At 60.5% G+C, this 13,276-nt stretch overlaps 2 protein-coding genes across 3 annotated transcripts; one reads left to right on the top strand and one right to left on the bottom strand.

Moving 5' to 3' along the window:
• Positions 1–1,993: 1,993 nt before the first annotated feature.
• RUFY4 (RUN and FYVE domain containing 4) lies at positions 1,994–7,353 on the top strand. Its single transcript, XM_034062486.1, has 11 exons — positions 1,994–2,129; positions 2,456–2,562; positions 3,396–3,521; positions 3,973–4,079; positions 4,210–4,353; positions 4,736–5,006; positions 5,043–5,867; positions 5,941–6,047; positions 6,634–6,780; positions 6,976–7,107; positions 7,187–7,353. The coding sequence occupies exons 1-11, from the start codon at positions 2,015–2,017 to the stop codon at positions 7,287–7,289; spliced, it is 2,184 nt and encodes a 727-aa protein (XP_033918377.1). The 5' UTR covers positions 1,994–2,014; the 3' UTR covers positions 7,290–7,353.
• A 1,329-nt stretch (positions 7,354–8,682) lies between these two features.
• LOC101870065 (C-X-C chemokine receptor type 2-like) lies at positions 8,683–13,266 on the bottom strand. 2 transcript variants are annotated; one of them, XM_031053351.2, is made up of 2 exons: positions 13,221–13,266; positions 8,683–9,963 (listed from the first exon to the last, which is right to left on the bottom strand). In XM_031053351.2, the coding sequence occupies exon 2, from the start codon at positions 9,956–9,958 to the stop codon at positions 8,882–8,884; it is 1,077 nt and encodes a 358-aa protein (XP_030909211.1). In that variant the 5' UTR covers positions 9,959–9,963; positions 13,221–13,266; the 3' UTR covers positions 8,683–8,881. The 2 variants fall into 2 exon arrangements, with proteins under 2 accessions (XP_030909211.1, XP_030909212.1); XM_031053352.2 differs by lacking the exon at positions 13,221–13,266 and adding an exon at positions 11,770–11,864.
• Between the last annotated feature and the right edge of the window lie 10 nt (positions 13,267–13,276).

The raw sequence follows: 13,276 nt of genomic DNA on the forward strand, positions 1-13,276 counted from the left end.
TGTGGGGTGCTGAGCTCATGGAGCTCACAGAGCCATGCACTGCAGGATGGCATGGGCAAAAGAGGGTGCTGAGGAGACTGGGGTCACCCCAAGCACTGCCACCAGTTCCCTCCATGCCCTCGGCGGTTCAGGGGCACCCACAGCCCAACACCCCCCTCTCCAGCCACCAGGAGGATGCAGGGAGGCCCAGGCTCTCACTCAGCATCACTTCCTGCTTTCACTTTGGTGCCGAGCATTGGCCTTGCCTGGGGGAGGCGGGTGCCCCCCAGGCCCCCGTTACACAGGTAGGTGCTGCAAGGTGGGGTATGGTGGGGGGCAGGATGTGGGGACAGCTGGGAATCACTGGAGGCATCCACCAAACAGGATGGTGTTGGGGGCAGAATGGTAGTGAGTCCCCATGCCTGGCACTGGTGGGGTGAGCTGGCATCACCCCTGTCCACCTCCTCCCAGGGGGTTTAGTCCCCAGCCCAGAAGGAGCCCATAGGACAGGGCTGGCACAGCAAAGTGGGACAGGAGCAGTAGTGGAGGGGGCAGTGCCGGGCTGGGGATCCTCAGGCACAGACAGCAAGGGAGGGCAGGGGGTCTTGCCCAGAGTGCCTCAGGAAAAGCTTGCAGCCAAGCTCTGGGCATAGCCCCCATGTTGGGGCAGAGGGCTGGGGGTCTGTGGGCCTTGCTGGGGTGGGCTGCAGCTTGTCATGGTGGTGGTCCTCTGTGCCAGGATCCACTGCCGCCCCAGGGCTGCTGTTGGTTGCTGATAGCTGGGTATGGCGCCTGGACCCCCCTCCCCAGGACTGCAGAGTGTCCCTCAAAGCATTCTCAAGCCTTATTCCCATGGGAGGGCATCAGGGTCCCCCCAAGCCTTGCACTGTGTACCAGGGGGTATACAGGCAAGGGCTGCTGATCCCCTCCCCAAAACTGGCACCCACTAATGAGGGAGCTGGGTGCCCTGGGCCAAGCTGCAGTGCCTGATGTGATGTGAGGCAGGAGGGGGTTGGCTCCTGCAACCCCCCCTCCTCCCCCGACCTTCCACACTTCCTCTTGGCCAAGGTACAAAAGGAGAAGCAGGCGGGCGCAGGGACACACCAGCATCCCCCCCGGCACCCAGCGAGCACCTCGGAGCACCCCACAGCTCCTGGGCACAGGTAAGGGGTTCTTCCTCCCAGGGAAACTGAGGCGGGGCAGGTGGGGCAGGCTGGAAGATTGGTTGTCCAAGGTCACCCAAGGGCACCAGGATGGGAACCCAGACAAGTGGAATCCCCTGCTATGCCATGGCAGGGACAAAGGGCATTCACACGTTCTTGAGCATGCTTGGGCACACTCCTGCACACACACTCCCTGAGGGCACACACACCCCATAGCACAAACCCCCATGCACACACGTGTGTTCCCCCAACCCTGTGCCCAGCCACCACCTGCAGTGTCAAGCCCCAGACCTGCCACCGCCATGGGCACTGTCTCTAGCCCTGTCTCCAGGGTGCCACTCCTCAAAACCACCCCACTGCACTGTGGCCCCCACAGCACCCCAAACCCCGTGCCAGCCCTGCAGGCAGCATGCTGTGCCAGGCGGCTTTGCCCTGGGGGGAGCTCAGTTTGGGAGGCTGCATGATGGGGGCTGTGTGCCCCCCTTCCCCACCCCACCCCCCAAGGAGCCCCCATTGCTGGTTGTGGTGTGAGTGAGGGAACTGAGAGCAGAAATTAAGGAAGCACTTCCCCAGCACCAGCCCATATCCTGAATCCTGGGGGATAGGGACACACTGGGAGGACCCCCAAGGAATGGGAACAGAGGCTGGGCACAGTGTGGGACAGAGCCTGGGGGCATTTTGCGACAGGGCACATGGACAGCTAAAGGGATAGAGGATAGGGCACCTTTGCACACCCCATACCCCCTACCCCATGTAGATGGAAGAGACAGGAAGGGAAAGTGGGTGCCTGAGCCCACCCCTCTTACCTTAACAGTAGGCAGCTCTGGGATGGAGCTGGAGGGACAGACCCTCTCCTTGGGGCAGAGTTTGGGATGCCAGGTGACTGTCAGCCTGGAGCCTTTTATTGCTGCCCCTGCCTTTGCAGACCCCTGGGGACAGCCATGGCAGGGGATGGGGAACTCAACCGCATCATCAAGGACCTGCAAAGTAAGTGTGCCAGCTTGTCCCCTGCCAGCGTGTCCCCTGCCAGCCTGTCCTCTGCATGGCACATCTCACACTGACCATGCCAGGTCCCTCCTCACACCCAGACCATGGGCAGCACATGCCACTGCTGTTTGCTCCCATGCTCGCTGCCAGCCCTGGTGGGTGCCATTCACTCCCTGCTCCCCCATTTCATCCCAGGGCAAGTTCCTCTTTCACCCCCTGTCAGAAATCCCCGAGCTGGGAGTCTGGAGGTGGTGGGAGGTGTAGGATGGAGCAGGGTGCCCGCTGCTCAGGCAGGGCACTGCCAGCTCAGCCCTGCCATCCCACAGAGACTGTGAGTGAGCTGAACCACTGCTACCGGGAGCAGAACCTGCCAGTGACAGACGGGAGCCGGGAGCTGCACAGCCTCTGTGCCCAGTTGGAGTTCCTCCTCCAGGTACCTCTGCTCCCCTGTCCCCACTGCTCCCTGCCTCAGTTTCCCCTGTGGCACAGCTGAGAGCAGAGGGGACCCTATGCTGGCTGTTTCATGGATTGGGATGATCCCAGATGGCATTTTCCAGCCCTGGGCATCCCCAGCCAGACAAGCAATCAGACCAGGCTCACCCACGTCCACGTGTGTCCTCCTTGGAACAAGTCCAGAGGAGGGCCACGAGGATGATCAGGGGACTGGAGCACCTTCCTTATGAAGACAGCTGAGAAAGTTGGTGCTGTTCAGCCTGGAGAAGGGAAGGCTGCGTGGAGACCTCATAGCAGCTTTCCAGTATCTGAAGGGGGGCTATAGGGATGCTGGGGAGGGACTGTTCATTAGGGACTGTAGTGACAGGACAAGGGGTAACAAGTTAAAACTTAAAACAGGGGAAGTTTAGATTGGATATAAGGAAGAAATTATTTACTGTAAGGGTGGTGAGGTACTGGAATGGGTTGCCCAGGGAAGTTGTGAACACTCTATCCCTGTCAGTGTTCAAGGACAGGTTGGACAGAACCTTGGGTGATATGGTTTAGTGTGAGGTGTCCCTGCCCATGGCAGGGGGGTTGGAACTAGATGATCTTAAGGTCCTTTCCAACACAAACCATTCTGTGATTCTGTGATTCTATGTGTAATTGCATGTGCTGCAAAAGGGGAACTGAGGCACAGAGCCAGCCTAGATGGGAGAGTCAGGGGACACTGTCCTAGCTGGGGTAGCTGGCTGGATCCCAGCCCCGCAGGGACAGACTGGGGGGATAAGGAACACCCCCAAACAAGCAAGCCCAAGCTTGTGTCTCTGCCAGTTTGACCTCAAGGAAAAGAAGAGCTTCTTTGGTCAGCGCAAGGACTATTGGGACTTCTTGTGCCAGGGCCTGGCGCAGCGCCGGCAGGAACATGAGGGCATTCGCTTCGTCACCTCCCTGGACAAGGTGAGCACACACAAATGTGGCTGCCTCTGCTTGTTTGTGGGTGCACACACACTTGGGCACTGAGGGTATAAGAAAGTAATCCTTTAGTGTGAGGGTGGTGAGGCACTGGAACAGTCTGCCCAAGGAAACTGTGGCTGTTCCATCCCTGCCTGCGTTCAAGGCCAGGCTGGACAGGGCTTAGAGCAACCTGCTCTAGTGGAAGGTGTCCCTGCCCATTGCAAAGGGGTTGGAACTGGGTAATCCAAGGAAGGTCCTTCCAACCCAAACCATTCTGTGATTCTATGATTCACACAGCAGTGCTATAAAGGGTTTTCTCCCCTCTGGGGTTCCCACTGCCCCCAGTGGGTGTCCTGGCCCTGGAGATCCTCTTCCTCCGTTCATGGGCTGTTGGAGGGAGGTGTGTGGGGAGCAGACTGGTGTGGCAGGGCTGGATGACCTCTTCTCCTCTCAGCTGAAGACCCCAGTGGGCAGGGGCCGAGCCTTCCTGCGGTACTGCCTGGTGCACCGGCAGCTGGCAGAGTCCCTGCAGCTCTGCCTCCTCGACCCCGAGAGCCTTCGGTGAGAGCAGGGGCATGGGGATGGGATGCTTGCTGTGGCATCAGTCATAGCACCCAGTTGTCAAGGGTACTGCAGGCTTGTGTGCCCCTCAGGGTTGCAGAGGGCTGCATGAGCCTGTTTGTGGTTATAGTGAGTGGTACTACGCCCGCAGCCCCTTCCTGAGCCCCCAGCACCGGGCAGAGATCCTGGGCAGCCTGTACGAGCTGGACTGTGTCACCTTCCACCTGGCCCTGTGCAGAGATGACCTGGACACTGCCTGGCCCATGTTCTCTGAGTGAGCCTGGGGATGTGGAGGGCACCAGGGGCACTGGGGGTGACAGGGCCATCGGGGGTACCGAGGCTCAGCATAGCAGAGCAGCACACAGGCCCATGTGGCACTGCAGCTGTGCCAGCCCTCCCTATGTGGCCATGGGTAGGCACAGACACCCACGCCAGCGTGCACACACTGTGCCTGTGCCTTCAAAGATGCCATGTGTGCATGCACAAACACACAGCAACCCTGGTCCCCTGTCACCAGGTGCCACCAGGTGTAACCAGCCCTTCTGCCCTCCTCATCCCCAAAAGCTGGCTGTGCCCACGGAGCCCTGAGGGAGGGTGTCAGTGCCCTGCTCACCCTGGGGGTGACCTGGTGGACCTGAAACCCATGTCTTCTCTAGGACACTGGTACGACCCAGCTTGGTGGCTGGGAGCAGCCTGGCAAAGACAGCCCCACAGGCAGATGATACTGACACCAGGATGCATGGATGGCCTGATGGCATCGCCCATCCCACCACAGCACCCTGTAAGGTGCCAGCTTACCCATGCTCACCCACCTTGGCTGTCCTGGGGACAGGGGGTGTAGAGGTGGGGGATGTGGAAAGGAATGTGGAGGATGTGGAAGAGGAAGAAGAGGTGGAGAAGGATGAAGAAGAGGAGGTGGAATGGGATGTGGATGTGAAGATAGAGGAGGATGTGGAAGAGGAGGATGGAAAGGAATTTGAGGAGGATGAGAAGGAGATGGAAGATGAGGAGGAGGTGGAGGTAAATGTGAAGAAGGATGTGGAAGTAGAGGAGGATGTGGAAGACGATGATGAAGAGGAGTCAGACAAGGATGAGGAGGAGCTGGAGGACATGGATGCAGAGGAGCTGGAGGACACACACAGTACTGGCAAAGCACCCCAGCCTGATGGGGACAGGGATTCTGGCGCATCACCACCACCACCCAGCATAGGGTGTGTGATGGGCTCCCCAGAGCCCAGGCAGCCAGGTGGGACAGAGGAGTCCCTGCGGGCACTGGTGTCCCATCTGCAGGCTGAGCTGGGGCAGTGGAAGGTATCATCCAGGGCACTGGCAGCCCGGCTGGCACGGGAGGAGCAGCGGCACAGGAGGCAGGAGGAGGGCAGCGCGCGGCGGGCCCAGCTGCTGGCACGGGAGGCCGAGGCTCTGCGGGACACCAACACCTTCCTGGGACAGGCACTGGTGGCAGCGGTGGGAGTGGGGGGACCGGGGGCACTGGCGCAGGCACAGGAGGAGGCACGGGGCTGGCGGGAGGTGGCAAAGGAGCAGGGTGCCCGGCTGGCCATGGCACAGGCAGAGCTGGCAGCTGTGTCCTCACACCTGCGGGAATGCCAGGTGGCACTGGCAGCAGCGGGACAAACGGACATGCCAAAGGATGCCGGTGCCCCAGATGAGGTGGCTGCCGTGGAGGAGGTGCTGCGGCAGGCACTGGAGATTGCGGGCGGTCCCCAGGATTCCCTGCCAGAACAACAGGCAGATGTGGAGCCCAGCACAGCCACCAGCATGGCCATGGTATGGACAAGCCCAAGAGGACCCTACAGGGACAAGGGGCTGGAACCATAGCTGAGCTTCTCCTCTTCCACAGCGCTTGGCCACCCTCGCCGCAGCAGCAGGGGAGGAGGCCTGGCAGAGCCGGCAGCAGCTCCAGACCAAGAGGCAAGAGGTGGCACAGCTGCAGGAGCAACTCAGCAGGTTGGGCAGGGAACCCCTGAACCCACCACCCCATCTACACCCATCACAGGCTTTCCCCTGGGACCCTCCATGATGCCACACTTGAACCCTGGGGATGGGCAGGGGAAGGAGGGAAGGATATGGGGAAGGAGGGCTGGAGGGAGAAGTCAATCTGGGGACTCATAGGTGGAGGAATGGAAGAATTCATTTGGGGCACGTAGATGGACAAAGGGATGGAAGGGTGGATGAAGGGATGAATTTGAGGTGAATAAATTGATGGGTGGGTACACAGAGGGATGGAGGTATGAATGTGGGACAAGTGGGTGAAGAATGGAGGGAGGGATGGGCAGAAGTCAGAGGGATGGATCTGAGCAAGAGCAGATGAACAACTGGTAGATGGATGGATGGATGGATGGATGGATGGATGGATGGATGGATGGATGGATGAATATCCCAGCAGATGGTAAGGTGGCTGTGGGAGTAGGGAGCCAGTTTGGGGATGGATGGGCAGTGGATCAAGGGAGGGAGAGAGGTATGAATGGATGGATGGATGGAGAGTCAGCCAGCTGAGGGACAGGGGCACCATCTCACCCCTGCTCTGCACCAGGGCCCGGCAGGATGGCGAGCGCTGGGCATCGGCTCTGCAGCGGGCACAGCGAGAGGCTCTGGAGCGGGAAGCCACACGTGGCGCCGAGCAGGCACGGCAGCAGGAGCTCATCCGGGACATGAAGGGGCGGCTGCTGGAGCTGCTGCGGTGAGAGCCTCGGGTACCCCACACGTGTGGGACCATGCACAGACAGGGGGCCCAAACAAACCCTTTTGCCCAGAGGAGGGCACCAGAGCTCAGGCAGATCCTGCTCACCACCTTGGGTCTGGGGTGTCAGGGTATGCTTCGGAGCCCCCACCACCAGGCACGCTCCTGCCAGAGCTGACCTGTGCTCTCCCACAGGGAGAAGGATGCCCTATGGCAGAAGACAGAGGGCATCAACACCGCGATGCCCAGCCCAGCGCCCCGTGATGCAGGGCTGTGCACCCGCTGCCACAAGGATTTCCGCCTCCTCTCCCGGCGGTACAACTGCAGGTGGGCTATGGCGGGCACCAGGGGTGACACTGGCATGGCACTGGCATGGCACAGCTCTCACTGCCTGCTCTCTCAGCAGGTTATGCCAGGGTAAGGTATGCCACGCGTGCTCTGTGGACATGGGCAAGCAGGGGCGCTGCTGCCTGCTTTGCTACCAGCAAAGGCACCCCCAGGCTGTGTGAGTCAGGACTGCAATCCTTACGCTGGGCCTGGAATACCCCCTGCCCTGACTGCCTCCTCTCAGACTTACTGGGGACCAAAGCGTCTAGGGCCTGCAGGCAGGTCCTGCTGCCTGACTTTGCAGGTTGAGATGCGTCTTTCCTGTGGCTGGCCCACAGAGAAGAAAACAACACCCTCCTGCTACCCCTGTGACTCCTGTGTCATCTATTGGTCGTCCACAGATGAATGAACAGCATGGAGGTGTCCAAGCCCTCCTGGGGGAGGACTATCCCCAGTAACGGGTGTCCCAACTGCAGCCAGGCTAAGCCACCGTCTGCCCCATCCCACACCAGGAGGCAGCAGTGGGCAGGGGACACAGCTCTTGGCCAACAGCCCTGGCTTCCTGCCATGCTGCAAGGAACTGCTTGGGCAAGCGTTTCCCAGACGCAAAGGTGATGGGCTGTCCCTGCCCTTCCCTGAGTCCCCAGGGCTCCCCACCAGGGTGCCAGGGGAACCCCATACCCACACATGAGCCAGCACACAGCTGGCACTCACTGATGCTGCCATGGTTAAGGACCCCCAGGAGCCTAAATCAGGCACTATGAAGGAGTAGGACAGGACTCCTGTGGAGAGATGCTTGGGCATGATGGTGCAGGCACCCTAATGCCTGGCATACAGGGTGGCAGGAAGGACCCCAGCAGAGTCTCAGCTGTCTCTTCAGCTGTTCTGCCCTACTCTGGTGCCAGCCTCAGTTGCCCAAGCCAGGGCAGAAACATCACGGTTGTGTAAGGGACAGGTTCCCAGCCTTTTGCACAATGATGTCCTGTCACTGCAGCACAGGGGAGGGTGGAGGGGAGCAGGGAGTGTTCCGGGTGCTGGCACTCTTCAGGCAGGGGTCACAGAGCTGTCTTGGTCTCAGCAAGGGGCTGCCCAGGGATCTTGCAGTGATTTGCTTCAATGGGGCTCAGATTGAGATCGGTAAGGGGGTGGCCTTGTCCCCAGGTGGGACAAATGCTGCACAGAGACCGCTGCACTAGAGAAGTGCCAGGACATGGCTGGGTGGCTGCAGGGATAAAGACCTCTAGGATCCTGTAGGATGCCAAACCTACTGCAATAGCTTCTTGTGCAGTAGCCCTTCCCTTGGCCTGGAAGTGGGGTTACCCACACCCACTGGACTCAGCTGGCACCACTGCTTTGGCACTGTGGTGGGCAGCCCAGGACCCACCATCCCTGGAGATGTGCCCTGTCCCCATTGCAGCGCTTCCCTCCCTGTGGCAAAAGGGAGCCAGACTTGGACGGCCAACCCACCAACTCCTTTATTGCTGGATGGCCATTGGCCACAAACACCATCCCACAGCAGGGTCGCAGAATCCCAGAAGTCGCAGGCTCTGCCCCTGAGTGGGGACAGTGGGCAGCATTTGGCATCACTCCCCTGGCAATGGGGTTGTACCGGCTCACTGCACAAGCCCCTTTCCAGCCAGGGTCCAGCATCCAGTGGTGGCCCTGCCCATCCCCATGGCATTGCCACCTGCATCCTGGGGGCTGGCCAAGAATGCTGGTGGGTGTGAGGTGCTGGGACCTGCTGGGAGCCATGAGGTTCGGGCCCCAGCAGGGCTCAGAGGGTGGTGGAGGTGTTGCCAGAGGTGGAGGCATAGGAGGCACGGCCGTAGCGAGCCACAGTGTCCTTGCTGATGAGCCCACGCTGTGCCAAGATCTTGAGGAAGCTGTTGCGAAACTTCTGCCCGATAAAGGCGTAGATAATGGGGTTAATGCAGCTGTGGGAGAAGCCCAGGACCTGTGTGACGGAGAGGGCTGTGTCAATGCGATTCCTCCGCTCGCAGGTCTCGGTGATGGCCTTTGTCCTCATGAGAGTGTCGCTCACCAGCGTGATGTTGTAAGGCAGCCAGCAGATGAGGAAGACCAGCACCACGGCAAAGATGACCTTCATGGCCCGCTGCTTCTGTGCATTCTTGGTCTGCAGGAGGGTGTGGATGGTGACACCGTAGCAGAAGAGCATCACCAAGAGGGGCAGGGCAAAGCCAAAGGTCTGCGGCAGGACCCGCAGCACCACGCGCCACTTGGTCGTGTCCTCGTTGCCGATGCTCTCGTAGCACACAGTGCCATTGCTGGGAGAAGTGAAAGCTTCACGGAAGAGCAGCACAGGCAATGAAAGCAGCACAGAGAAGACCCAGATGCCCAAGCAAACAAACTTCACCCAGTGCCTCTTCTCGGTGGCGGCCCGGGTGGCATAGACAATGGCCAGGTAGCGGTCCACACTAATGCAGGCCAGCAGCAGGATGCCGCTGTAGAAGTTGGCCTCCTGCAACACAGAGATCGCTTTGCACATCACAGTGCCAAAGACCCACTCATGTGCTCGATAGGCAGCCCAGAGGGGCAGGCTGAAGGCAAAGAGCAGGTCTGCCACAGCCAGGTTGAGCAGGTAGACGTCGGTGACAGAGCGGCTGGTGTGGCTGGAGTTCACCACCAGCACCACCAGCCCATTCCCCACCACGCTGAGGATGAAGACGAGGCAGTAGATCACCACCACCAGGTACTTGTTGAGAACGGAGGTGTCAGGCCGGCACGGGGCAGAGGAGATAGCAGTGTCGGGCATGGCTGTGCTGTAGTCATAGGTGTAGTTGTACAAGAAGAGGAACTTGGATAAATCCCCACTGAAGGAGAAGGATTCCATGTTGCCTGTGGAGTACAAAGCAGCATGACTGGGGGGGAGCTGGTGTGGGCCAGTGGTGACAGTGTCTCTGGGTGCTCTTGGCATCCCTATTGCCTGCCAGGTCCCCTCCCAGCCAGTGAGAAACCCCCCTCCATCTTTCCAATATATCAATGCTGTGCCAGGCAATGACACTGCAGGTGGACACTGTCCCTCATATGCCCACTTGTACAACATCCCCAGCACTCCTTGGACACCTCAACCCTGTCCTTTCCCTGTCCCCCATGGAAGGAGCTCCCTCACAGTCTGGGCACCTCTCCTTGGGTGGGGGGGAGGGTTCCACGCAGCCATCATGTCCTTCCAGGAATCACCTGGCCCCTCCAGCATCCCTGGATCCCCCCAATTTGTGTGGGTCCTCCAAGACCCTCTGAGCTCTTTGGGCATCTCAAAAGTCCTTCAAGCACCTCTGGATCCCTCCAGCCTCTCCATCCCCTCTGCCGTTCTCGCTGCAGCTGCCCCTCCTGCCACCCCAGCTAGCAGCAAGACTGCGGTCACGGTGCCCAGAGCAGGCAGCACTTGAGAAGGTCTGAAGGTGGTTTCACGCCCTCCTTCCCCTTTCCCTGAGTCCTGCCCCAGCATGAGCGGTTTCACCAACCGGACGGAAGGACGTGTCACCCTTTGCAAGCAGCTTTGGAAATACTTCATGTCTCTGGTTTTCCTATTGCTCAGCTGGGTGATGCTGGACATGCCCGTGTGCCCTGTGCTAAGCCATGATGGGGAAATCACAGGTGAGAGTAGCTCTTCTTGCCTTCTCATGTAGGACATCCTGCTCTGCCCCTGCCTCCTCAAAGACCATTGGGTTTTCAGCCTTCTTCCAGTATGGATCTGAGCTCACATTTCACTCCAGTGTCACTCACCTGCCCCATTTCTGAGCCCCCAGCCCCTGCAGAGCTTGGCAATGCCTGTGCTGCTTGGGGGTGCTGAGTCTACACAGTACTGGAGGGTCTCTGGTACCAAGTTGGCCTGTCTGAGTCCAAACCCTTCCTGGGACCACCTTTCTCCTTTTGCCCAGCAGGAATTCCCTGCTGCAGCTGGGCAGGTGCCCCTGCCCAGAAAATTCCCTGGCTCTGCCAGCCCCATTCCAGTGGTGGTTCCAGGATAGTGATCTTGTGATGGTGATGCCCCAGCATCCCAGAGGACCACATCTGGGAACACTGCCAGTGATGATGAGGGAAGGTCCTCCCAAGCAGGACTGCTGCAGACGTGGGGCAGAACCGGACACCAGTGCTTCCCCTCAAGTTATTTTTGGCTGCTTCTTTCTGCCTCCCCACTCCAAAATCCCAGTGGTTCCTCTGGGACCAGGCATTCCCCACCCGCAGATATCCTGCAGCTGGCCTGGCTGGGGGAACAAGCAGCACCCCATTTCCCTTCCTGACCCCAGAAGAGTTGGTGGGATGCTGGGGTGGCCTTGGGGGTCCTCACAGGATGCGAGGAAGGAGGGATATGGCATGGCAAAGTGCCCTCCATGCAAAGAAATGGGAGCAGGTGCTTTCCCCTGGGGCACACATGGCTGATGTCCTTGGGCACGCACAGCCAATGTCCCTGGGGACCATAGGGGTTCTGCACCCCAGACGAGCCCCAAGCACAGCCCTGGGGGCCCTCAGCCACCACCTCCCGCTGCCCCCACAGCAGACAGCCCCTCAGGTAGCCAGAGCCAGAGCCCACCCTGACCCAAGACCAGCCCCCTCCATCTGCGTGGGGTCTCAGCTGAGTGCTGAGGAGCCAGCAAAACCTGAGGACAGCCCCGGTATTCAGTGGAGCACGGCAGGACTCACCGCTTGCTGCCCTTGCTGCCCCCAAAATCTGGGGTCTTCTCCTGGTCCCAAGCTAGTTCTCACTAGGAAGCTCCAGGGCACAGGGCAAATTCAAGTGTCACCCCCAAAAGCCTCTGGCACAGAGGGTCACCAGGCCAGCCGGAGGGGGTCTCACCTGAGGCTGCTGCCGTGCCACCTCCCGGCACCCCTTCCTCCCACAGCCGCTTTATGCTGCTCGGGGAGGAAGCGAGGTTGCAAAAGCTTCACCCAGCGTGAAGGGGAAGTGGCAGCCAGAAGGGACCCTTCTGCACCCCCTCAGAACACCCTCCCCAGCACCAGGGCTGGAGGGAGCCCGCAGCCCCCCCGCCACCCTCCTGTCCCAGGGTGTCCCAGGACACCTGGCAGCGGGTGACACCAGGATGCACTCAGGGGTGCATCACCCCCCTGCAGTGACGCACACCGGGGGTCTCCAGCTGGGGGTCCCTACTTTGTCCCCTTGCCCACAGTGAATGCAGGGCTCCCTTTAGAGCCTCTCCGAGGTGCTACAGTCCCCCTGGGAGAGTAGAGCCCCCCCAGGGCAGTGGGGCAGGGCTCCGTGCCGTGGGTTCCTGATACAGCGGGGGTTGGCGCCGACGGTGGGGCCGGCTTGCCCCTGTTGGAGAACGCTGCGGGAGATCCGCCGGGAGCGGAGCCCCGTGTCCCTCGTGCCCTGTGCCGTGCCCCAGCATCAACCCCGAGGATCCGATGGGACCCCCAGCCCGGAGCCTCCGTAACCCGGGGGCACCCTCACTCCTCTGAGCACCTTATAGCCTTTAGGGACAACCTGCGTCTCCCGGAGACCCTCGTTCCTCTGGGGCATCCCAAACCCTTGGGACATGCCCATTGTCACGGCTGTGAAATGCTTGTCAGTCTTAGGGGTACCCCACTCTTCCCTGTGGACACCCCTACAGTTGTAGGGCACCGTTATACCCCTGGGGCGTCACCACAGATGCCAGGATACTCCAGTTCCCCTGGGACACCCTCAAAGTTCTGGGCACTCCCCCAGCTCCAGGGCACTGCCCCAGCCCCCCCAGGGTGCCCTCAGTCTCTGGGGGCACCCCACGCTTTTCGGACCCCGTAATCCTAAAATCATGCAGTCCGCGGGACCCTCCTCTCCCCTGTGAGCACCCCGCTATCTCCATACCCTGTGTGAACCCCGATATTTTGGGGCACACCTGCTACACTACTTCTGGGGCACCCCTATATCCCTGGGACACCCCACATTTTGGGGGTGCCCCCATACTTCAGGAGCACCTCGTATCCCCGGGGGAACCCCACACTTTTGGAACCCCGTTACCCCATGTGCACCCCACATCCCTGGGGGTACCTCCGCACTTTTAGGGACACCCCGTGCCCCAGGAACACCCCATACTCCTGCCCCCCACAGCTGGGGACACCGCCACCCCCTGCCCCACCGCATCTGGGGGGATCACCCGCGGCACCCCGCTCCCCGCCAGCAGGGGAGGGGGCGGGACATCCCGTGACGTCA

Source organism: Melopsittacus undulatus, chromosome 4 (genome assembly GCF_012275295.1).
Source record: "Melopsittacus undulatus isolate bMelUnd1 chromosome 4, bMelUnd1.mat.Z, whole genome shotgun sequence".
In the NCBI taxonomy this organism is placed as follows: Eukaryota; Metazoa; Chordata; class Aves; order Psittaciformes; family Psittaculidae; genus Melopsittacus; species Melopsittacus undulatus.